Source organism: Hylobates moloch, unplaced genomic scaffold (genome assembly GCF_009828535.3).
Source record: "Hylobates moloch isolate HMO894 unplaced genomic scaffold, HMol_V3 SCAFFOLD_22, whole genome shotgun sequence".
NCBI lineage: Eukaryota > Metazoa > Chordata > Mammalia > Primates > Hylobatidae > Hylobates > Hylobates moloch.
The window spans coordinates 2,318,154-2,343,020 of NW_026652297.1; the positions used below are offsets into that span (position 1 = coordinate 2,318,154).

At 43.0% G+C, this 24,867-nt stretch overlaps 1 protein-coding gene across 5 annotated transcripts in view; it reads right to left on the reverse strand.

The window, feature by feature from the left end:
* The window catches only part of TMBIM6 (transmembrane BAX inhibitor motif containing 6), a 36,089-nt gene extending 16,027 nt beyond the window's left edge, over window positions 1-20,062 (reverse strand). Inside the window, exon 1 of one of the 5 annotated variants that reach the window (XM_058433489.1) lies at window positions 19,981-20,062. In XM_058433489.1, the coding sequence (XP_058289472.1) occupies window positions 19,981-19,983 (3 nt within the window). In that variant the 5' untranslated portion in view covers window positions 19,984-20,062. Of the gene's footprint in view, window positions 1-5,678; window positions 5,815-6,948; window positions 7,275-7,618; window positions 7,864-19,980 lie in introns of those variants that run through there. The other 4 variants (XM_032143907.2, XM_058433490.1, XM_032143908.2 and 1 more) reach the window with 4 other exon arrangements.
* Between the last annotated feature and the right edge of the window lie 4,805 nt (window positions 20,063-24,867).

Genomic DNA, 24,867 nt, shown 5'->3' on the forward strand with positions numbered 1-24,867 from the left:
ATCTGTTCCAAATAGACAAGAATATACAGATAAGTAATGAGATCAAACTGTTCTGACAAGTTTTGCCAGATAAAATAAACTTACCAAATTTCAATCTTAGCTTCAACTAGCGAAGCTCAGAAAAGATACCTACATTTCAATGGCCAATATGCAAACTCAGCCAAACAAGATTAAGTTGCACTTAACTCAAAAATAGCAGCTCTCATATCAAGTATTTTCCATTCTAGGAGCAATCAGCTCTTAAGAGCTTGAAGTATTATATTCAATACCATTAACTAAGTAACTCGCTAACATTCCAGAGGAGCCCACAGTTAAATGAAAATCTTTGTTTTAAAAAAAACACATTAAAATGTTATATTTTACCACGATAAAGAAAAAAAAGTACATTACAAGCTGCTAAAAAATTCAATACAGCAGTCCTTTCACACCTCTAAGCCTATTACTAATTCAACTCTAAAATAAAGAGGGGTTATTTACATAGAATGCAATGTGGATAGTGCCTCCTGGAGTTGTGGAAAATTTGCCTATACTGCATTTGTAACGGAGAAGTAAATGTTCAGGTGTTAATCATAACCAAATTCCTCTAATTTCATTCAGAGCCTCCTGTTATGCCCTCATCCCAGGAGAGGAAAATCTGTCAGAAGCTGTCAACATGTCATGCACATACTGCTAAAGTTTTGCTGAAGTGTCATCATTCTGTGGTATCCCTGACCAGCCTCCTCTGCCAGAGCCATACAAAAACAAAAAGCTAAGAGCTTAATACACAGCTCTCCCAAGAAAAAACTCAAGTAAACACAATTGTTTGAGTTAGATATTCCTGTGGTCTGCTTTTGCTTGGGAAGACAGGGACAGCAGGGGCTGGTAGGAGACAGGTATTCTTAGCAGTGGACATCTAGGTCATGTTAAATGCCTTGTTTTGTTCTAGGTATCTCCCTTACCCTTGTCCTAAAATGAAAGACTATTATCAAGGGTCCAGCCTTAAATTAAAAAAAAAACAAAAAAACAAAAAAACAGGCCGGGTGCGGTGGCTCATGCCTGTAATCCCAGCACTTTGGGAGGCCAAGGCGAGCAGATCATGAGGTCAGGAGTTTGAGACCAGCCTGACCAACATGGTGAAACCCTGTCTCTACTAAAAATACAAAAATTAGCTGGGCATGGTGGCGGGCACCTATAGTCCCAGCTACTCAGGAGGCTGAGGCAGGAGAATTGCTTGAGCCAGGGAAGCAGAGGTTGCAGTAACTGAGATCACGCCATTGCACTCCACCATGAGTGACAGTACGAGACTACGTCTAAAAAATAAATAAATAAATAAATAAAACCATTCTCTTCAGTCCTATTCCCACACACCTAGGAACTACAGTGAATATGAAACATGCTGAAGTAGCCAAAAGCTATGCAAAACAAAACTATCATGGATTTGGTATGCATTCTATGCAATGCTGGAGCCAGGACAGACTTTGCCTCAGTATGTACAGCAACATTAAAACAGCAAGTCAAAGAAACACTGTTCACACATTTAATTAAATATCAGTTTGTTTTATTATGAAGACAATAAAATCTCAAGGTTATGTTCACTTCCAAAAAACAAAAAAGGAAAATTAGGCCATGCACAATGTCTCACACCTGTGAGCCCAGCACTTTGGGAAGCCAAGGTGGGAGGGTCGCTTGAGCTCAGGAGTTCCAGACCAGCCTGGGCAACACAGCAAGACCTCGTCTCTGCAAAAAATTAAAAAATTAGCTTGGTGTGGTGGTGTGCCCCTGTTGTCCCAACTACTTGGGAGACTCAGGAAGGAGAATTGCTTGAGCCCAGGAATTTCAGGCTGCAGTGAGCCATCATCATGTTGCTTCACTCCAGCCTGGGTAACAGAGCAAAAATGTGTCACTGCACCCCAGCCCGGGCAACACAGCAAAACTGTTTTATAAATTAAAACAACTAACTTAGTTTGTCAATTACATGGTTCTTTCTTCCTGTTGTATTAATTCAACCATCCTGAACCTTGTTCCCACATATCTAGAAAGGACCAAATTGATACTTAGAAGAAAAATCCCATATGGTTTAAAAGAGGGGAAAGGGCTGGGCACGGTGGCTCATGCCTGTAATCCCAGCACTTTGGGATGCCTAAGTGGGTGGATCACCTGAGGTCAGGAGATCGAGACCAACCTGGTCAACATGGTGAAACCCAGTCTCTAGTAAAAAAAAAAAAAAATACAAAAATCAGCCAGGTGTGGTGGTGGGCGCCCGTAATCCCAGCTACTCAGGAAGCTAGGGAAGGAAAATTGTTTGAACCCAGGAGGCAGAGTTTACAGTGAGCCAAGATTGCGCTATTGCACTCCAGCCTGGGTGACAGAGCCAGACTCCGTCGCAAAAAAAAAAAAAAAAAAAAAAAAAAGGAGGGGGAAGAACTTTGTAATTTTTCAGTAGTTTTTTTTCTTCTTCTTCTTCTGTGTTTTTGGCCAGGAAAGCTTTCCATTCATTAGTTTTTACTACTGAGTTATGTCCATACACTGTATAACCATGTTCCCTGCATAGTGGTTAAGAGTGCCTGCTACTTCTGAATCCTAGTTATTTCCTTAGCAGTGGGACATGCAGCAAGCTTCTGGCACTTAATCTCACTGTACTTCAGTTTCGCCTACCATGTGTAAAATACTAATGCATAACATTTCTTACTTCGTAAGGTTGAAGATTAGGTGAGATAATACAAATAAAGTTCTTAAAATAGCTCTTTGTACAGAGGATGAGTTCAATACATGGTAACCATTGTTATTACTGGTGTACCAACATTGTTATTACTGGTGTACTCATTATTACAATGTCTTCAGTAGATTATTCTCTTTCAAAAGTCTAGTTTTAGCCTGTAATCCCAGCACTTTGGGAGGCTGAGGCAGGCGGATCACTTGAGGTCAGGAGTTCGAGACCAGCCTAGCCAACACAGTGAAACCCCATCTCTACTAAAAATACAAAAAATTAGCCAGACGTGGTGGGCGCCTGTAATCCCAGCTACTTGGGAGGCTGAGGGAGGAGAATGGCTTGAACCCAGGAGGCGAAGGTTGCAGTGAGCCGAGATTGCACCACTGCACTCCAGCCTGGGCGACAGAGCGAGACTCTGTCTCAAAAAAAAAAAAAAAAAAGAAAATTATAAACTGAAACATAAACGCACTTGAAAAACCTCATTACTGGTTAAAAGTACAGATGCTCGATTTACAGTGAAGTTACATCCCAATAATCCCATTGTACACTGAAACTATCGTGATTTATGCATTTACTACACATAACCTACCAAACATTACAGCTTAAGACTACCCTACCTTACCTTAAATGTGCCCAGAACGCTTACATTCGTCTGAAGTTGGACAAAACTAACACAAAGCCTACTTTATAATAAAGTGTTGAATATTTCATGTGAAAGTATCATACCAGATAGCCCTAGTCTGGGAAAAGATGGAAATTCAAAATGTGCAGTTGTTTTTTTTTTTTTTTTTTTTTTTTTTTTTTTTTTTTTTTTTTTTTTTTGAGACAGAGTCTCGCTCTGTTGCCCAGGCTGGACTGCAGTGGAACAATCTCAGCTCACTGCAACCTCTGCCTCCCAGGTTCAAGTGATTATCATGCCTCAGCCTCCCGAGTAGCTGGGATTACAGGCGTGTGCCACCATGCCCAGCTAATTTTTGTATTTTAAGTAGAGACAGGGTTTTGCCATGTTGGCCAGGCTGGTCTCGAACTCCTGACCTCAAGTGATCTGCCCACCTCGGCCTCCCAAAGTGTTGGGATTACAGGCATGAGCCACCATGCCCAGCCTGAAGTACAGTTTCTAACAAACAGGTAGCACTTTTGCATCATTATGAAGTAAAAAATCATTAAGTCCAATCATCATAAATGGCGGCCCGTCTGCACTTTTGTTGAAATGGCATACCTTTCCTCTAGCACATTTATACTATCTCTCTTGTCCCACAGGGCCATGGGCATTTTGAGACAGCCTAATAGCCACTAAGTGATAATCTGATATGGTAAAGGATTTGATGAAGTAAATGCGCAAAAGCTTGATGCTTTCCCTGCCACTCCCAGGAGGTAGGTCAGTTCAGTTTAGGAACCATCCAAGGAATTGTGTTTCATTCAACTAGGACCGAGCTTTGATCTTCCCAGGTGGACACCCTAGATGTCCCAGCCTCTCCCTTAACTTGGACCCAAATCCCTGGATTAGCTAATAGTGAATCCATCTCTCTAGGGGGCTGCCTCAAAACCAAATCAGTAACTGGAAATGAAGTGCCTACTGCCTTCAGTAAATTATTTTTTGTACCAAACTTTGACACTACTGCATCTCCCTCTCTATAACAACTGTTTGACAGATACTGAATCCTAAGAAGGCCCCAAAATCCTAAACACATAATCTTCTTCCAGTATAAACCAGTAATCCCTCCCTAATAACACCATATTTATCCCAAATGGGGAGCACACACAGATTAGGACAAACAGCACACCCACTTCACCCTCACTCGTGAAGCTCCTTTTTCAAGTGTTTTGGATTCCAGTTAATTCTGCAGGAACTTCTCACCCTGAGGGCAGAGCTTGCATCTGGTTCAGCTCAGCTATCCCCAAGATTTAAGCACTACAAAGTCTCTAGAGCAAATTTAGACCCTATTATCAGATCAAGAGTGCTGTCACCTCAAATCAACATTCCCCAGCTGGCTCAGAGTGGAATCTACCTCAAGGGGTCACTCAGATAAAACCTTTAAGTCAAGGAGACGGCCTTTCTCTCCTTGGTCTCGAACACCGTCTTTGGAAAACAAAATGTGTATAAAAACTACAAAAAGCTGCATGCAGTTTGGTTAGAAACTCTGGGGGAACAAAACAGTGGTACAATACATTTCTACCAGATTCTACAACCAGGTCAAAGTAGTAAAGGAAAAAAAATTAGAAGTTAGAGCATCAGAATATTCAATGGTTTCCCTAGAGAAAACTAATACCCTTGGGCAGTTTACGAAATAAAATGAAACTCGTCAGGCCAGCAGTAGTACCTTCTATACTAATACTCCTGACTACATTTATATAAAATTTAGAACTTTTAAGGTGCTTTTATATATGTATCGCCTTTAATCCTCACACATCAACCCACGAGGAAAGGGAAAGGTTAGGCCCACTTTAAATATACATCTTTTTTAAGTTCAAAAAGGCAATGTTAATAGTGGCAAGAGGACAGGATTTGGTGTCACAAGTGCTGCCACTTTCTACCATATAACCTAGGAAAAATCATTTTACCTAAGGTTACCTCAGCTTCCTCATCTGTAAGATAGTGATGATGATCAATACCTGCTCTACTGAATGCCAATAAGAAAATATGTGTGAAATCAACGTAAAGTACTCAAACAAACAGTATTGATTTGACCAACATTAGAAAGTTAAATAGCAGAGCCAGAACCAGATTTGGGGTCTTCTGACCACTATAGTCTAGTGCTCTTTTTACTATTCCATCCTACAGTAGAAAAATAAGCTTTCATTTATATAAGCTTTCAAAAGTTTCAGCCATAGATGAAAACAAATCTTTAAAACAAAAAAAAAACCTCCCAAAACATAACTGATTCCTATGACATTTTTCTGCATTTTCAGCATTTGTATAAAGAGCATGAACTATATCTATAACCAGGGAAAATAACTTGAAAATGCTAAGTATCTGGATTAATTTTACCTTTTCTTATTCTTCAGGAGAGATGACTCTTATTCTTTAGGAAAGGATTACACTGTAATCCCAGCATTTTGGGAGGTCAAGGCGGGCGAATCGCTTGAGGTCAGGAGTTCGAGACCAGGCTGGACAACATGGCAAAAGCCCGTCTCTACTAAAAATACAAAAATTAGCTGGACATGGTGGTGCACGGCTGTCATCTCGGCTGCTTAGGAGGCTGAGGCATGAGAACTGCATGAACCAGGGAGGCGGAGGTTGCAGTGAGCCGAGATTGCACCACTGCACTCCAGCTTGGGTAAGGGAGTGAGACTGTCTCAAAAAAACATAATAATAATAATACATAAATCGCTTGAGTTCAAGAGTTGGTCAGCCTGGGCAACATGGTGAAACCCCATCTCCACAAAAAAATACAAAAATTAGCTGGAGTTGGTGACGTCCACCTGTGGTCCTAGCTACTCAGGAGGCTGGGGTGGGAGGATCACCTAAGCCAGGGGAGGTCAAGGTTCAAGTAAGCCATGATTGTGCCACCGCACTCTAGCCTGGGCGACAGTGAGACTCTGCCTCAAAAAAAAAAAAAAAAAAAAGGAGGAAGGTACTAAACCACGTTTCCACAATCAGATAAATAACGGAAGAAGGAAACTCTGGATCAAAAGTACAGGCTGTATTTCTCAAGGGTTCAACTATTCTGTCCCTACTGGAGAAAAGTGGCAGAGAATCTAAATGTCAACATATTCTTTAGGCTAGAACAAAAAATATTAGACAAAAAGGAATAAGAAAACACCAGAGTGTAAATACAACAATTACAGAAAAAAGTGTGTATACGAAGGTCATAAGAAATGTGTTTATGCAATTCCCTTATCTTTCCAGAATTAAATTCTTAAACCACACATACAAAAGATAAACTGTAAATAAATATCAATAAGTAACTAGAAAAGTCCATTTGCCATTTATTTACCTTCGACCTTAAAATCCTTGTCTGTTTCAAGCACAGTCAGCCCTTCTACTGGGTTACACATTCACAAGTTGCTAGAACAGTCTCAAGTTCATAGTGATTTTTGTTGTGGGGGTGGTCAATGAAAGGCTGATGACCCCAAGCAGCCCGGGCTGGCACCGGGTAGTAATTCTACACTTAGTAAATATACAAAGATACCAAAGCCTACTTGTTACCACAGGTCCAGCAAGTAGGCCCAAGATAAAAACTGCCCAACGACGCCCTTGCTGAGCAGACTTAGACGCCCACAAAAGCTCAAGACCAAGCAAAGCAAAGCCACCTCACCTGCCCAAAGGTAACCAATCCGAACAGAGCGGGGCCGCCCCGTGGGCCTGGAAGGCAGCCCCAGCCCCAGCCTCCTCTCACTTCCCGCCTCTGCCGTTGGCTAAGGAGTAACTGAGGAGCCTCGCGTGTCACAGAGGTTGTGACATCACCCGCCCGCCAGGCCCTACCTCGAGTCTTGGCTCCGGGCCGCTCACCCAGGGTAAGCCCGACCAGAGGACCCGCCCGCAGCCGAACAGCAATCGGATGGGTGGAGTTTCGCTTTCCTTCACTCCGGAAGGACGTGCTCTGAATTCGAAAGATCGAAGCTAGGCCAAGGGGCCCTGAGTCTACACTTAGTGGAGAAGAAGGAACGGGAGAAAGGAAAAGTCGGGCTGAGAAGGGGCCTTGGCCAGCGCTCTGGGGCAGAATAGAGGCCTCGACGCCCCCCAAAACCCCGCAGACTCGCCTCCGCCCCACCCCCGCTTCAGCACTGTTGCGCATGCGCAGCACTAGCTCCCTAGCTTCCCTCCCCACCCAGTTTTCCCGAGTCTGGTCTCCGAGCAGGGCCTCGCTCCTTCAGGGTGCCATCTGTCCGCAGAAGGAAGCTACTGCCACTCTTGCTCAGACAGTAACTGCTAACTCCCTTTCCATTTCTCACTCCCAGTTCGCCCAGTACTAGCTTCAGACTTACCTTCCTATCCCGCCTCTCCGAGGCCTACCAGCGCTTCTAACACCGGATGTGCTCTGACTCGCCCACTTCCGCTCCCGATACTTTACGCGGCGTCCGCCTCTGGAGGGAAACCCCGCCCTGTGGTCCGCTTAAGACCAGTCCTCATTGGCCGTTGGCCGCACTTCTGCCTTTCCATTGGCTGTACGTGTATAAAAAACGGCTTCTTAGTTCAGAGGCCTGAGCTTGTCGATCAAGACTCTGGCCACCAACCGCCGTCGAAGCAAAAGGTCTCCGCCTTCTTACTGTAGTAAGCCAGTCACGGTGCGCTGCTGCCTCTAGTGGAGAAAGTGAAAATAGGCAGGCCCCGCCCGGGACAGCCCCCACGACTTGTGAAGGGGTAGCGCGGCAGTCTCGGGACTCTGGCTTTAGTCTTGTCATGCAGTATTAAAGGGGGAAAGCGATTCAGAGAACACATTAAAAAAAAAAAAAGCCCCCTAACAGGGGGCGATTTACTGTGAAACTAGTGGAGCGTAAGCTTCAGAGAACCTTTGAAAGCACTTCGATTTCTCTAGAGTATGCGAGAAGGAAATAGCAGGATTCCAGGAGGAAAGCCAGAATTTAGGAAACTGCTTTCTGGAAAGATAGAACAGTTCTTTTCAGTAAAGGATACAAATATCCAGGGTATGATTCTCAGTACGCAAACCCAAGTGTGCAAGTAATAGAAGTTAATTTTCGGCCAGGCGTGGTGGCTTACGCCTGTGATCCCAGCACTTTGGGAGGCTGAGGTGGGCAGATCACTTGAGGCCAGGCGTTAGAACAGCCTGGCCAACATGGTAAAACCCTGTCTCTATTAAAAATTTAAAAAATTAGCTGGGCGTGGTGGCGCATGCCTGTAATCCCAGCTACTCAGGAGGCTGAGGCAGGAGAATTACTTGAACCCTGGAGATGAAGGTTGCAGTGAGCTGAGATGGTGCCACTGCACTCCAGCCTGAGAGACAGAGCGAGACCCTGTCTCAAAAAAAACCAAAAAAGTTAATTTTCTACAATACAACCTAATTTTTGCTATAGTGTAGCAGGACAAGCCGCAGACAAAACCCCTCAGACACCGAGTTAAAGAAGGAGGCGGTTTATTCGGCTGGGAGCATCGGCAAGACTCCTGTCTCAAGAGCTGAGCTCCCTGAGTGAGCAATTCCTGTCCCTTTTAAGGCCTCACAACTCTAAGGGGATCTGCTTGAGAGGGTAGTGATCGATTGAGCAAGCATGCACTGGTAATTAGATCAGAACAGGACAGGGATTTTCACAGTGCTTTTCTATACAATGTCTGCAATCTATAGATAAACATAACTGATTAGGTCAGGGGTCGATGTTTAACCACCAGGCCCAGGGTGTGGTGCAGGGCTGTCTGCTTGTGGATTTCATTTCTGCCTTTTAGTTTTTACTTCTTCTTTTTTTGGAGGCAGAAATTGGGCATAAGACAATATGAGGGGTGGTCTCCTCCCTTATTCCCCCGCTTTGAGACTCTCACTCATTTTATTAGTGGGAGTTCTCACCTTCATCTTCACTACCTATGTCTTCCTGCATGACAGATCGATAGTGATTTATGTAGTACACTTGTGCTGAAGCATTCTGGTGAACTAGAGTAGTGATGAAACCTTTTACCATTTGAATGAGTACAGGTAGTAAATAAGGGATCAGTAAGCAGGTTCCTATTACTACTATAATTTTTATTATAAGAGTATTAAATCCTCCTAGTGCTGGGAACCGTTTTTAAACATAGCTTCAGAGTCAAATCCGTGTCACACTTGTACAGGCACATGTGCCAGTTTCATCATGTCTTTAACTGTATCTTCGACTACTTGCCTCTGATCATCTATGTGCCGGCAGCAATTGGTAAGGTTAAATTTTCCACAGACTTCTCCTTGAACTAAGATATTTACTCAAGGATCCAGTCCGGCCCCATCGATGCCCAAGGTCACATGCTTCCCTTTTTTTTCCAGCGAGGATCAAGGGGATTGGTTATTACTAGCTCTAAGGGGTTACATTGTCCCTTAGTACAGGAAGAGCCATTTTTTCCTTTCTGAAGGTGGACTGGATCCTTTTCATTTTTTATCCAAGTGGCCTAAATGACACAAGACCAGTATCCACATTCATTTTCACACAGTCCTAATTCATGACAAATGTACTTATTTTTGGTCATATAGCCTTTTTCCCAACTAAAAGAGCCACATCCCCTTCCTAACGTATTGCTATTAATGACAGCACAGGCATCAAACTTCAAGGTGACTTGTTTGGGGACCCCTTTTTCTTTTTGTTTTGGCTAACACTTTACTCATATCGTTTATGAGTCCCCACCAGTCCTCAGTCCTTAATCTTATTTTAAAAACTGTGGTCATGGGAGGCTCAGATGGGTCATAACACACATCAGGTTGGTCATTTCCTGGGCTACATACCTTGTATAGAATAGCATTATACAAACAAGTTCTTTTTAGAGTCCCGGTACACTTATAATAACCATAAAATAATAAGACTGTAGCAACTTTTTGTCCTACCTCAGTGACTTGATGTATACACTAGGAACAGTCGTCAGTCTGAGGAAGGTCAGTTGAAGTCCTTACTGTACAAGTCCAAATTTTAAGGAAAATGAGTCCTGTGATGAGTTTTCTCATGCTTCGGCCGTGTGTGGACTAGTCAGCTTCTGGATGTGACCGGAGCAGGGCTTGTTGTCTTTTTCAGAGTCACTTTGCAGGGGCTGGCGAAGCTGCTCCTGTCCATATACAGCTCACAGTCTACTGATATTCAAGGATGGTCTCGGAGGTTCGGCCCACTAGAATAAACTGAGTCCAATACCTCTACACAGTTATGTTCAACTGGGCTCTCTGATACTGGGAGCAAGGTGGCAAGATTTAGGGTGTTGTAAACTTCAATGGTTATGCAGGGATTTTCACATAGCAAGCTTTGGTACTTGGTTAATCTAGCATTTGTTAGCCAATGATGTCCTCTGGTAGTCATCAAAGCTACCACAGCATGGGGGGCCTTTACATTCAGGTTTTGCCTAAGGGTTAGTTTATCTGCTTCTTGTGCTAACAGGGCCATTGCTGCCAGGGCCCTTAGACATGGGGGCCAGCCTTTGGAAACCCCGTCCAGCTGTTTTGCGAGATAGGCCACTGGCCTTGGCCATGGCCCCACAGTCTGGGTTAAAACTCCAACTGCCATTTTTTCTTTTTCTGACACAGAGTGTTAAGGGTTTTGTCAGGTCAGGTAGCCCCAGGGCTGGGGCCGACATGAGTTTTAACTCATGAAAAGCTTGTTGCTGTTGGTTATAATAGATATAGTTTATCCAATCTACATTTTTATTAACTGTCACCTACCAAACTATTGACTCAAATCCTGCCGCTATTTTATTTCAAGCTTTAAATTGATCTGGTATTCCCCGTGGGACTCCAATTGTGTCTAAATGGACGTGAGAGTCGGAAGACCAATAAGGGGCTTCTCTCGCTTTATGATGTCTTATTTTTTTCTCCCTCTGGTTGATGAAATGCCAGGGTGAAAGGGATAGCCAAATGGACCAAAGCACAAGTGCCACTCCAGTTGTTCAGCAGAATGCTCAGTAAAGGTCCACCACAATACCACCACACATCTGCTCAGGGATGAACAAAGGCTGACTGACGGATAAGCTCTTGAAAATTCTTAAGCTCATTGCATCCTTTCAGGTCTCCAAGGAGTGCCAGGGAGACACGAAGTGAACTTAGTGTTGAGAGACGGAAGCTGGATGGCCCTTGGGGGCTGACCCGCAGGGTGCTGGACTTCAGGATGTAGCAGAGAGAGCTTGGCATGACTTATTACTCCAGGCTGTAGAATCCTGGAAAAGAGCTACCATGCAGCCTACGCCTGATCGACTGGAGGACCACCTTAGTGGAAGGGGGACAATCTGGGCCTCTGGCCTGCCATGTGCACAAGCATAACAATTGCTTTTGTTTAATGTGCAGATGAAATATTTGATTCATTTTAACCAGGCATTTGCATATTGGTATCCTGTTTTAATTGCTAAAGTTTGTTTTAAGTCTTTAACTTCTATGATCCTCTAGTAAAATGAATGTATGATTTTAGGAAATTACAAAAACCAGTTAGGGCAGTCCATCCTTGCTCTTTAGTGGTCCACAGAACGTTGGACCAACTATAGCATAAAAGCTCTACATTGGGGGGCAAGACTCCTGGTTGACACTGGAATCTTTATCGAAATTTCCCCAGATTAAATGGTCCTAATATACTAACGCCCAGTCTGAGGAGAGTCAGGAGGGACAGAAGTACTTTTCTGAAGTAAAGAGTTGTCTTTGACTTGGCAAGTCCCCACAGGGTATAACAAGGCAAGCATTAAATGCAATAGTTTGAGGTGAAATTGACTTGGTTATGTTAATAACTAGATGGTTAGCAATAGAGCGAGGAAAGAAGAAAGAGTAATAGAATAGATGAAAGAGTTAAATTTTTCTTAGCTTTAGTTTGGTAAGGTTTTCCCCTGGGACTATGGCCCACAACTCTAGAGGGGGTGGCGCTTTCTTGACTTGGTTGTGGTGAGTCCATCCCCTTTCCGCTGTATGAACAGCAGTCTCAGTGGTTAGAAGCACAAGGTAGGGTCCTTCCCAGGCTGGCTCGAGTTTTTCTTCTTTCCACCCTTTGATGAGAACGTGATCTTCAGGCTTGTGCTGGTTTACCGGAAATTCTAGGGGTGGTATATGTGCTAAAAGACTTTTAGTTTTTGAGGGAAAGGAAAGTGGAAGATAAACCAAGTATCTAATTTTTAAGAAATTGACCTTTTGTTTTAAATGTGGGGACCTTGGCAGTGGACTTAGTCCTTAGTGCCTTTTTACTGAGAAATTTTCTTTAGCACCTTTTTTTATTAGTTTTTAAACCAAAGAAAGCCAAATACCATTTTACATTTAACAATGCTTTTTGTATGATTTTTACACCAGATAAGCTAAATTTTACTTTTATATTAGTGCGTTATTAATGTTAAACCTAATTTTAACAAAACCTTGTAGACATATTTATGCAATTTTTAATGTTAGACCACAAGGTAAGATTTTATAGACTCTTTTTAACATTTTATAATTTTTGCTAAAGAGCAGGTTGGTGCTTTAAGAAAAACCTGCTATGGTTTTATTTTAATGTCCAGTTTACAGAAAAACTGGATGATACCGCTTTAACTTTAGCCAATGCTTACACACAGAATTTTCTTTCCAATTAACACTTTAAAACTTGATTAAACCTTTAAAACAAAATATACATATTTTTAGCCTTTTAATGTAGGTAAAAATTTATATTCTTATGCCCCCTTATAATTCTTTTACCACAGGTATATTTTACTTTCCTTATACACCTTGCACATAAACTGTTGTTTGTTTGTTTGTTTGTTTTTTACATTCAGGAGGCCTAGTTACTTTTAAATTATACAACAGTTCTTGCATAAGTTCTTTTTTTAATAACATTTTTCTCTTTCATGACTTTTGCAGACAATTCTTCGACATGCTTCAACTTTCTGACTTATTACAAATATTTCTTTCTTTAAACAACCAGTTAATTTAATTCACGACAAAAATTTACCATATAATACTCTTTTTACATAAATTCTGCCCCCCCCCCCCTTTTTTTCCTTAGGATACTTCTGAACCGGTGAGGTGTGCTCACAATGAGGTTTCCTGTACAAGTTATTTTTTTTACTTTTTTCTGTTAGCAAAGCAGTTGCCGCTACAGATTGAATGCATTTGGGCCATCCGCAGGTTACTGGGTTAAGGATTTTTGATAGGAAGGCCTCAGTGCTTTCAGGATACGCCCTTGTTTACATTGACAACAAAGTGGTATTGGAGTGTTACAGGGTTACGGAGAATACCTTCAAGTATCAATTACAGGTTTTAAATTTACCTTGGCTTTTAAAGGAATAGGGTACACTTTTTTTTTTTTTAACTCCTGGTATATCTCTTTTATTTTCTGTCTCTTTTTCTCTTTGACTTTCCTTTTGCCTCTGCCTCTCTCTCTCTCTCTCTCTGCTGGTCTTTCCTTGCCTCTGCCAGCCACTTATGCTGCTGTTCTCTCAATCACTATCAGGGGATCTAAAACCAGCTGTAACCAAGTGTCTATGTATGGGAACTGGCCTGGGTGCTTTGGCTTTGGCTTACAGGTTACCTTGTGCCATACCTTTGAAACAAGCGACCTGTCCAGGCTTCCTTCTGATGGCCAACCCACCTCTAATGCTGGCCAGTCTATCTTACACAAAGTTTTAAGTTTTCCTGGTGTCATAGTACTCCATAGTCTCCCTTAAATCCTTTCTTGAAATTTTTCAACATAGTTCCTAGTGGGGTGGGCTTACTTTGTGCCTGACCCATGCTTCTTTGAGACAAAACACCATGCTCACACCACACGCACACCACAAAACAAAGAACGGGTAAAAAGGGCACACACACACTTTTGCAGTTTACACCAAATGAAAATCAAAACCAAAATCAGAGTATCAAGAAATCCAAGCCAGGTCAAAACCAAAACCAAAGTATCAAGCAATCCAAATCAAGTCAAAAACAAAAACCAAAGTGCCGGTACAGGCACACCATCGATGATCAGGCCATGCTTCCACCCAGATGGAGTAGGCAAGTTCCCAAGACCAGTCTTGTCAAGCAATTCAAACCAAGTCAAAACCAAAACCAAAACCAAAGTGTGGATAAAGGCACATCGTGGGTGATCAGGTCATGCTTTCACTCAAATGGAGTGGGAAAGTTCCTAAGACCGGTCTTGTCAAGCAATTCAAACCAAGTCAAAACCAAAACCAAAACCAAACCAAAGTGCCAATAAAGGCATGCCGTGGGTGGTCAGGCCACGCTTCCACTCAAATGGAGTAGGCAAGTTCCAAAGACTAGTCTTACCAAGTTTCAGATGTCTGGACTCTAAGTACCAGTTCTTTCCTGGTGTTCAGCCACTGCATTGATCTTCCATGGGGGCCTGCCACACACTGCTCTGGCGAGGCATCCCACCGGGGCAAATGCCTACCCAGGAGCACTCTCAGGATCTGCGTCGCTTGGGCTGGTCGAAGTCCCCCACAGGGATGTTCCACAGGGCAGACTTAAGCCGCCTAAGGAGTTGTCTCAACCATCTGCCAATCACCTCGCTTCCTGGTCAGGGAACCAAGAAATGTAGCAGGATAAGCTGCAGACAAAACCCCTCAGACACCAAGTTAAAGAAGGAAGTGGTTTATTTGGCCAGGAGCATCGGCAAGACTCCTGTCTCAAGAGCCGAGCTCCCCTAGTGAGCAATTCCTTTCCCTTTTAATGGCTCACAACTCTAAGGGGGTCCACTTGAGAAGGTTGTGATCGATTGAGCAAGCAGTGGGTATGTGACTGGGGGCTGCATGCATTGGTAATTAGATCGGAACAGAACAGGACAGGGATTTTCACAGTGCTTTTTGATACAATGTCTGTAATCTATAGAAAACATAACCAATTAGGTCAGGGGTTGATCTTTAACTACCAGGCCCAGAGTGTGGCGCCGGGCTGTCTGCTTGTGGATTTCATTTCTGCCTTTTAGTTTTTACTTCTTCTTTCTTTGGAGGCAAAAATTGGGCATAAGACAATATGAGGGGTGGTCTTCTCCCTTATTCGTACAACCTAATATTTACTCTGAACCTCATTCCACCAGAATGGAAAAAAAAAAGTATTACCAGCCCTTCATCGGTCCCTTGGACCCCAGCATGGAGGTCACTCTCTCAGGCCAAGTGTCAGTTGAGGGTGGACTAGGGTGGGTGGGCTAGGGGACGAGGGTAGTGACCACCAGATGGAGCTGTCTTAGCAGCCCCTTTGGAGACCAAGCCAAGGGAGATCAAAGGGCTGGAATTCTCCCCAGGGCTTTTCCTCAGCGAGAAGCACCACCTGTGCAAGACATTATAGCAAGGAGTTGGAAAGCTGATAATACAAAGTTTAGAGACTATCAACTATTTAAAATCTATTTTTGACTAATTTATCTTTCTAACATCTCTATAAAATGGTACAAAATGGTCATTTAGTTGCAAAGAGTATGCAACTAAAAAATGCAAGACAGATGAAGACTTATAGCGGTTGCTAGGCAGTTAATTATTTTTCTGGACTTTGTGATGTCTGTGGTTTTTGTCAGTATTTCAAAATCTACAATGATTCCTCTCATTTTAAATATTGACTTTATGACATCATTTAATTCTTTATTACATAAGTTTATTTACTCTAAATAAATATTGAATTTATTACATAATTTTAGAGCCCCACAATTGTATATGTTTCAGGCTCCACAGAGCATATATCCACTCTTTTTTTTTTCTTTTTTCTGAGACAGAGTCTTGTTCTGTCGCCCAGGCTGGAGTGCAGTGGCATGATCTTGGCTCGCTGCAAGTGAGCCAAGTTCAAGTGATTGATCTGGGTTCAAGTGATTCTCCCACCATAGCCTCCTTAGTAGCTGGGACTACAGACGCACACCACCACACCTGGCTAATTTTTTTTTTTTTTTTTTTGGTAGAGACAGGGTTTCACCAAGTAGCCCAGGCTGGTCTTGAACTCCTGGGCTCAAGTGATCCACCCACCTCGGCCTCCCAAAGTGCTGGGATTACAGGCATGAGCCACCTGCCTGGCCTGATCATATATCCACTCTTTTTTTTTTTTTTTTTGAGACAGAGTCTGTCGCCCAAGCTGAAGTGCAATGGCATGATCACTGCAACCTCCGCCTCCCGGTTTCAAGCGATTCTCCTGCCTCAGCCTCCCAAGTAGCTGGGATTACAGGTACATGCTACCACATCTGGCTAATTTTCTGTATCTTCAGTAGAGATGAGGTTTCACCATGTTGGCTAGGCTAGTCTCGAACTCCTGACCTCAGGTGATCCACCTGCCACGGCCTCCCAAAGTGCTGGAATTACAAGTGTGAGCCACCATGCCTGTCCCCAAGATTTTTACCTTTGTACCAGTGTGGCCCTTTCAGGTGCTGCAGCTCTGTTTTCATGCCATAGTTAAGGTTCAATTGACCTTTTGTCAGGCTTAAATTATGTGCCTAGGACAAGAGCTTTCTAAGAGTTCTGCCTGCACAGTTTTGAGTGACACAGGTTATTCATTTATTGAGCACCTACGACATGCCTGCTTTAGGCATGTGTGGGTATATCAGTGAACAAAATACAAAAATCACTGCCCTCATAGAGCTTAAATTCTAGCAGAGGGAGAAAAACTAAATAATAACCATAAGTAAATTGTATAGTATTGTTAGAGTATAAGTGCTACAAAATAGAGTAGGATAATTGGTATCGGAAGTTCAAAGAGATGGAGGCTGAGGTGGGTGGATCACCTGAGGTCAGGAGTTCAAGCCCAGCCTGGGCAACATAGTGAAACCCCATCTCTACGAAAAATACAAAAGTTAGCCAGGCGTGGTGGCACGTACCTGTAATCTCAGCTACTCCAGAGGCTGAGGCACAAGCATCACTTGATTCCAGGAGGCAGAGGTTGCAGTGAGCCGAGATCTCGCCAGTCTGGGTGACAGAGTGAGACTCTGTCTCAAAAAAAAAAAAAAAAAAAAAAAAAAAGAAGTTCAGAAAGATGGACATGTGGAAATTACAGAGGTGGTAGGCTTCATTGGGAAGTGAGACTTGAGCAATAACTTGGAGGAGATGAGGGAGGGATTGCACAACACAGGATCCAAGGAAAGAGTATTTCAGGCAGAGGAACAGTAAGGACAAAAGCCTTAAGTAGAAACATGCCTGGCACAGGTGAAGAACAGTAAGAAGGCCAGTGCCACTGCAGTGGTATAAATTAGGGCAGAAGTACAGGAGATGCAGTCAGAGAGGTAGTGTAGTGGGGGAAGATCATGTAGGGGCTTGAAAGACTTAGGACTTTGGCTTTTCTGTTCTGAGGAAAATAGGTAACCATTGCAGGGTTTTTAGCAAAGGACTAACATAATATGACTTACCTTCTTACAGTAACACTGCCTGCTGTTTGAAAATAAATTGTGGAGATTCAAGGGTAAAAGCAGTACAGTTAGAAGGTTCACACCAAAGTGGTAGTGGTGGAGGTGGTGGGAAGTAGATTCTGGATGTATTTTGAAGGTAAAACCAATATAATTTGCTGGCAGATTGGATGTGGGATGTAAGAGAATGAGGAGTCAAGGATGACACCTAGGTTTTTAGTCGTATGTATTATTTATCTACTGTTTTGTAAAAGAGCACTACAAAACTCAGTGGCTTAAAACAATAATCATTTATTATGTTATCTTTGAGGCCAGGCATGGTGGCTTATGCCTGTAATCCTAGCACTTTGGGAGGCTGAGGTGGGAGGCTCCTTTAAAGCCAGGAGTTCAAGACCAGCCTGGGTAACAAAGCGAGATGCCACCTCTACAAAAACGAAAACAAGAATTTGAGAGCACCTTGCAGGTAAGTCAGTCACTCTTGCTGGCTAGCACAGTTCTTTCATAAAATAGTGTGAAATTGGGTCTCCAGAATAGTGTTGACATGCTTATTTGGGGTCAAACACAAGATGAGTTCAGGTCTCTGGGCTGTCAATAGTCCTCTACCAACCCTTGGTCATGAGCCATGTGTTGGGGACCTTGTGCTGGCCCTCCTTTGTCAGTGTTCTGACTGTGGAACTGCTGGTGGTCCACAGCACCTGAGGACTACAGGGTGGTAGCAGACATCTTTTATTCTGTGTATGACTGCATGCCATCTCCTTTCTGCCCCATCACTCGCACCCAGGGTAGTTACCCCACCCCGGCAGAAGATTCCATGACAGGTGTCAGGCAGTCCTCCCTGGGTAGTCCAACCTTTCTCCTCCAGGATGAATGATTTTGGGATTGTTGCTACACAGTGCCAAAGGGTCCTTTCCAATTGATGTCCTCTTTTTCTTCTGACTGATGTGGTGAGGCAATGCTCCCTCCATGTTTGTCTTAAGTCATGCCAAATGAGGCATGCAGGAATGGGATCACTCCTCTTGCTGCACCCATGGGCCCTTCACACATCTTCCCTGTTGGTGATGGTGTCCGAAAGATAGGCATGTGGTCAACATTCAAAGAATTGATAGTCTAGGAATGTTGTAATTATGGTTTAAAGTGTGCAAAAGAAGATAGGGTTAGAAGAAGTGATGCTCTATGTTTATGACATAAAATTCTGAGTGAAAATTTAACATGATCATAAAACAAATTATTGTTCACATTTTTGGGCATTCTCTGGGTAAGACTTGCATTTGTGATCATAATCAAGAAAATACAGTAATAAAATAAAACAAAATAAAATTAAAAAATTTTAAAAAAGAAAATACAGTAATAATTTTTGAGAGAGTCATGGACAACATCCTGAATAATGTATCATGAGTAATGTTGTAACCAGGAGTATTAAGGAACTCCAGAAACAAAAATGTCTATATTATTTCACTACAAACAAGTTCCAAAGACCTATGGAATTATAGTAACAAGAGTTACTACCTTTTCCTCTTGTGGGAGATATGAAATTAGCCAGGAATGGCACATTTGACAATAAAGAACATGAAGAACATGATTTTTGGACCTGAACAAGAAAAGGTGATACCTGCACACTGTGAAGAATCATCACATGCTCTGATATGGACAATAAGCTGATATCTCTTTTCTACCCATTATTCTAAGTCTTCATTGATATATCATTTTGCTATATGTCATTATACTTCACATAGTCTCATAAACTTTGTAATACATTTAAAAATTGAGACATAATTCACATATCATAAACTTTACCATTTTAGGCCAGGTGTATTGGCTCACACTTGTAATCCCAGCACTTTGGGAGGCCAAGGCGAGTGGATCACTTGAGGCCAGCAGTTTGAGACCAGCCTGGGCAATGTAGTGAAACCCCATCTCTACTAAAAATACAAAAATTAGCTGGGTGTGGTGGCACAGACCTGTAGCCACAGGTACTAGGAAAGCTGAGATGGGAGGATCACTTGAGCTAGGAGGTTGAGGTTGCAGTGAGCAGAGATCGTGCCGCTGCACTCCAGCCTGGGTGACAGAGCAAGACCCTATCTCAAAAAAAAAAAAAAAAAAAAAAGGGACAAACTTCTTAGCTGAGCACAAGGCTCTTTTTGAACTTGATTTGACCTGTCTTTCTAGATTTATCTCCTCTCTTCCTGCTACACACCCTACTCTTCAGCCTCACTGGATTCTTACTATTGCTCAAACAATCCATTTTCACCTGTATCGTTCCCCCTTCTGGAATGCCTTTTCTCCTTCCTGATCATCCTTCCATCACCTTCTAATCACACTGTTCTCTCTTTTCCATTTGGCACATCTATTCTCCCTTAAACGATAGCTCAAGTGTCATCCCCTCCCCAGTTCTCTCAGTAGCACTTGGCATGCCCCTCTATGACAACACTTACCATACTGTTTTGTAAACATTAGTTTGAGAGGCTTTTGGATTCCTATTCGCCCTATTGTGAGCACAGGGAAGAAAGACACCTATTCATAGCTGGATCTTCCTTATCCTTAGTACCTGAAACAAAAGAGGACTGGATATATATACTTTTAAATAAACAAATAAGCTCCACAGACCAGACAAGACATAGACAAAAAATTAAACAGCTTTGGGAGGCCTACGCAGGTGGATCACCCGAGGTCAGCAGTTGGAGATCAGCCTGGCCAACGTGGTGAAATCCAGTCTCTACTAAAAATACAAAAATTAGCCGGATGTGGTGGTGCACACCTGTAATCCCAGCTACTTGGGAGGCTGAGGATGGAGAATCACTTGAACCCAGAGGTGGCGGTTGCAGTGAGCCAAGACTGCACCACTGTACTCCAGTCTGGGCAACAGAGTGAGACTCTGTCAAAAAAAAAAAAAAAAAATTAAACAGCACAAGGCAGTAAGGGAACCAGAAGTTACATATCTACAAGTTCCAAATGAAAAGTAGAGAAAACAAGAGTCATGATCATTTGAATTTGGGAAAACTCCAGGATGGGATTTGAAACTTGGTACCCACCAATATAATACCAACAATCTCACATGGTTCCTTCAAACTGGGTCCACACTCCTCCTCTCTACCTTGCCTCTCTTGCCCCAGACTTGGAGCTCTTTTGAAGTTGGCAGCAGGTCTTTTGTTCATCTTTTCATCTTGCATTCTTTCTTTATCTACTGGCATCTAGCCAGATGTTTTACACATAAGCACCCAATAAACCTAAAGATTGTATTAAGCCTGGGTGGGATTTGGATAGATGGAGTAGAAAGAAGAAGAAATCCAGGGATGCAGCAGGAATGTGTTAGTTTCCTGTTGCTTCTCTAACAAATTCTCACAAACGGTGGCTAAGAACAACACAGATTTACGATTTTATAGTTCTAGAGATCAGAAGTCTGAAATCAGGTCTAACAGGGCTCAAATTAAAGTGTTGACAGGGCCATGTTCCTTATAGAGGATTGAGGGGAGAATCTGTTTCCTTGACTTTTTTCAGTTTCTAGAAGCTACTGCATTCTTTGGCTCATGGCCCCACCTCACCCTGACCCCTGCTTCTGACATCACATCCCCCTCCCTCATTTTGGCCTTTCCTCTTATTATAAGGACAGTTGTCATCACATTGAGATCACCTGGAGAGTCTTCTCATCTCTAGATCTGTAACTTAATCACATCTGCAAAGTCCCTTTTGCCATGTAAGATAACATATACACAGGTTCTGGAGATTAGGACATGGATACTTTGGGAGCCATTATTCTGTCTACCACAAAGAGCAAAGCTAGACATAAGAATGAGCAACTAATGTTTGGAGATGGACCTTTCCAGCTGAAGCAAAGGGTTGATTTGATTAGAAGACATTAGAGTTTGGAGATAGACCCTCAAATATCAGAGTAAGGAGTTTTAGTTTTATCCTATAGAAAGTAAGCATTAAAGGTGGGTGAGGAGGGAGTTAACAATGAAAGAAGTAATCTAGCAGACCCCCAAAGACCCTAGAGTATATAAATCTGGTGGTTATGCTTGAGGCAAGCAAAAACAGAATTAAAAGGTTAGGGACCAAGAGACCACACAAAGGTGAATACACTGCTGTTTACTGTCCTATCGAGTTTCTTCTTTTTGCTAGATGTTCCTTGTGCATCCACGATAAATGGTGAATTATTTCCCTTCTTGAACTCTCAACTTTTGTCTAGTGGAAGTCTACAGTCTTGTTATAATCCCTCTGCTTAGAAGAGTCTGCCACAGCAGTTGGGAAAGCGTGTATTTAGGGTAAGAAGTGGAGAGGAAGAAAGGGGATAAGATGTGAACTGATTAATTTGTTCACTGATTAGAAGAGCCTGAGCTTCACAGGAAAGGGTTTCAATGGTTTGGAAAGACAGGGACTCTACCTCTTGGTTGTAAACAACAGGAACCCAATGCATAATGAGTTAGAAAAAAGAATTTACTAGTTTTTGGCCGGGCACGGTGGCTCACACCTGTAATCCCAGCACTTTGGGAGGCTGAGGCGGGCAGATCACGAGGTCAGGAGATCGAGGCCATCCTGGCTAACACGGTGAAACCCCATCTCTACTAAAAATACAAAAAAATTAGCCGGGCGTGGTGGCGGGTGCCTGTAGTCCCAGCTACTCAGGAGGCTGAGGCAGGAGAATGGCGTGAACCTGGGAGGCGGAGCTTGCGGTGAGCCGAGATCACACCACTGTACTCCAGCCTGGGCGACAGAGTGAGACTTCGTCTCAAAAAAATAAATACATAAAATTAAAAAGAAAAAGAATTTACTAGCTTTAATAGTGTCTATATGACGATGATTTCCAAATTTACATTGCCAAATTGCATAAATTAATAAGTAGAGCTGCTGCTTGTCGGAGGCATGATGGCTTCAAGGTTACTTTGCACAGCTGGAACGCTGGCCATGAAGGCTTTGAGGGCTTGCAGCCCCAGTAGGGTGCAATTGCAATAAAACATATATGAGTCTGAAGAGCAAATTCATATATGTCCAATTGCCTAGTGGATATCTTTACTTGGATGTCCAAAAGGCAAATCAAACTCAACATGGCCCAAACTTGTTCCTGACCTTCCCTTTCCAGTTCCCCCTCACCAAACCTACTCCTATCATTTGCCCCATTTCAATTAGTGAAAACTCCACCATCTTTGTTGCTCAAGTCAAATACTTTGCAGTTATGTTTCATTCACCCTCCACATTCAAACTATCAAGAAATTCCATCAGCTTTACTTTCAAGTCTATAAAAAATCTGACCATTTCTTTCCACCGGTACAGCTACCACCCTGGTTCAAACCATCTCTCACCCAAATGATTGGACTAGCCTGCTAACTAGTCTCCCTGTCCATACTTCTATTGGTTTGTTTTCAATGCAAGAGCCAGAGTGATCCCTGTTATAAAACATGTTAGATCATATCACTCCTCTACTCAAAATCCTCCAATGGCTACCTATCCTACTTAGAGAAAACCAAAGTCCTCACACAATAGCCTACAATATCCTACACAATATGGCTTCTGGTTACCTTTCTGACTTCATCTTTCACTACTCTTTTCCTTGCTCATTGCACTCCAGCTACACTGGCATCTTTGCTCTTCTTCTAATACATCAGACATAGTATGCACTTGCTATTCCCTTGTCTGGATAATTCTTCCCTAGATAGCCACATAGCTTATTTCCTTGCATCCTTCAGATCTTTACCCAAATGCTATCTTATTAGTGAGTCCTTCCTTGATCATCCTATTTAAAATATTTATTATGAGGGAGGGGAAGAAGGAGCCAATGCAATGACTAGTCTTTATTGGAGAGAAGACACTTTACAGCACATTTTGAGCAATTAGTGCCACGGCTCACTGGGCCAACTTGTGGGGCATCAGCTTGTAATGGGTTCACAGTTAGAGCATCGCTGGGTCTCGCCTTTGTGCAGCCAGAACCAGTTGACAGCACTGTTGTCCTCTTCACCGATGCAGCTCACTATTATCTTGGTGATGGAGGGAGCTGTTAGGGTCTTCCCTGGTGCCTGAAGCTGCCTTTGGGGGTAGTATATTGTATGGGTCCAATCTCATACATGGCTCTCATGAACCCCCTCTCCAGCCCAGTCATCTGCTCGTCATCAGTAGGAACACCACCTCCAGATGTCATGAAGCATGCTGCAACCACCCCATTGGGACTGTAAGCCCTCAGGCCTATGCGGCTAGCGCTCCAGCTCTGAAAATTAACCTTGAAGCCATCATGCCTGTGACAAGCAGCAGCTTTATTTATTTATTTATTGAGACAGAGTCTCACCCTGTCACCCAGGCTAGAGTGGAGTGCCATGAACATGGCTCACTACAGCCTCAACCTCCTAGGTTCAATTGATCCTCCTGCCTCAGCCTCCCAAGTAAGCAACTCTATTTAAAATCTGAATGCTTCTTCCATCTCTATCCCCTTTCAGTTTTATTTTTTATTAACACTGATCACTAACATCTATACATTTTACTTATCTAGTTTATTGTCTACCTTTCCTTCTACACAGATTGTGAATTCCAAGAGGACACAATGTATATCCTGTTTGTTTCCAGATGTATCTTCAATGCCCAGAATAGTATCTGGCATAGAATAAGCTTTTTAAAATAAATATTTGTTGAATAAATGAATGAAAAATCTAGGTGATAACTTCAGGCATGGTTAGATCCAGGTTCTTGGCATGTTATTAGAATTTTGTCCTGTCTCGTAGCTTTTCTCTCCTCTGCGTTGGCCTCATTCTCAAGCAGGCTTGATGTGTTACAGGTGATGATAAGACGGCCACCAGCGGCTGCAGGTTTACATTCTAACAATTTTGCAGCCTAAATGGAGAGACAGTGAGTGCCTCTTTGCTGATTGTTCCAGAGAAAGCCTTGGATATATCATATTGTCTGGGCTTGGGTCAAGTGACAACCCCTAAAACAGTGTCTATGGGTAGAGGAGGAAAATGTTGTGACTGACTGGGCCTGGGTCATGGGGCCCGTTGGAACTGGGGATAAAGTTCAGCTCCATTTGGACTGAGAAGAGGGGAGAGGTGGTTTCCTAAAAGAAAAGGGGGTGCTATCACTGGAAGAAGATGGCGGCTAGACAACAAATGTCCACCGCAAATGTCAACGACCCACCCGCCGACTGAGCCCAGAACAGCGTTCTTCTCCTGCCTCTCCATTTTCACACGCAGCCAGATGAGCCTCTGACCGTGGTTAAGCTTCTCTCCTCCCAAATGTCTTTTCCCCTGCCTCTGTCGGGTAAGGGCTTCCTCATCCCTCAATGCCTGGTCCAACTATGATCTCCTTCACCCCGACTCTTAACAGATACTGTCTCTCTCCCTCTT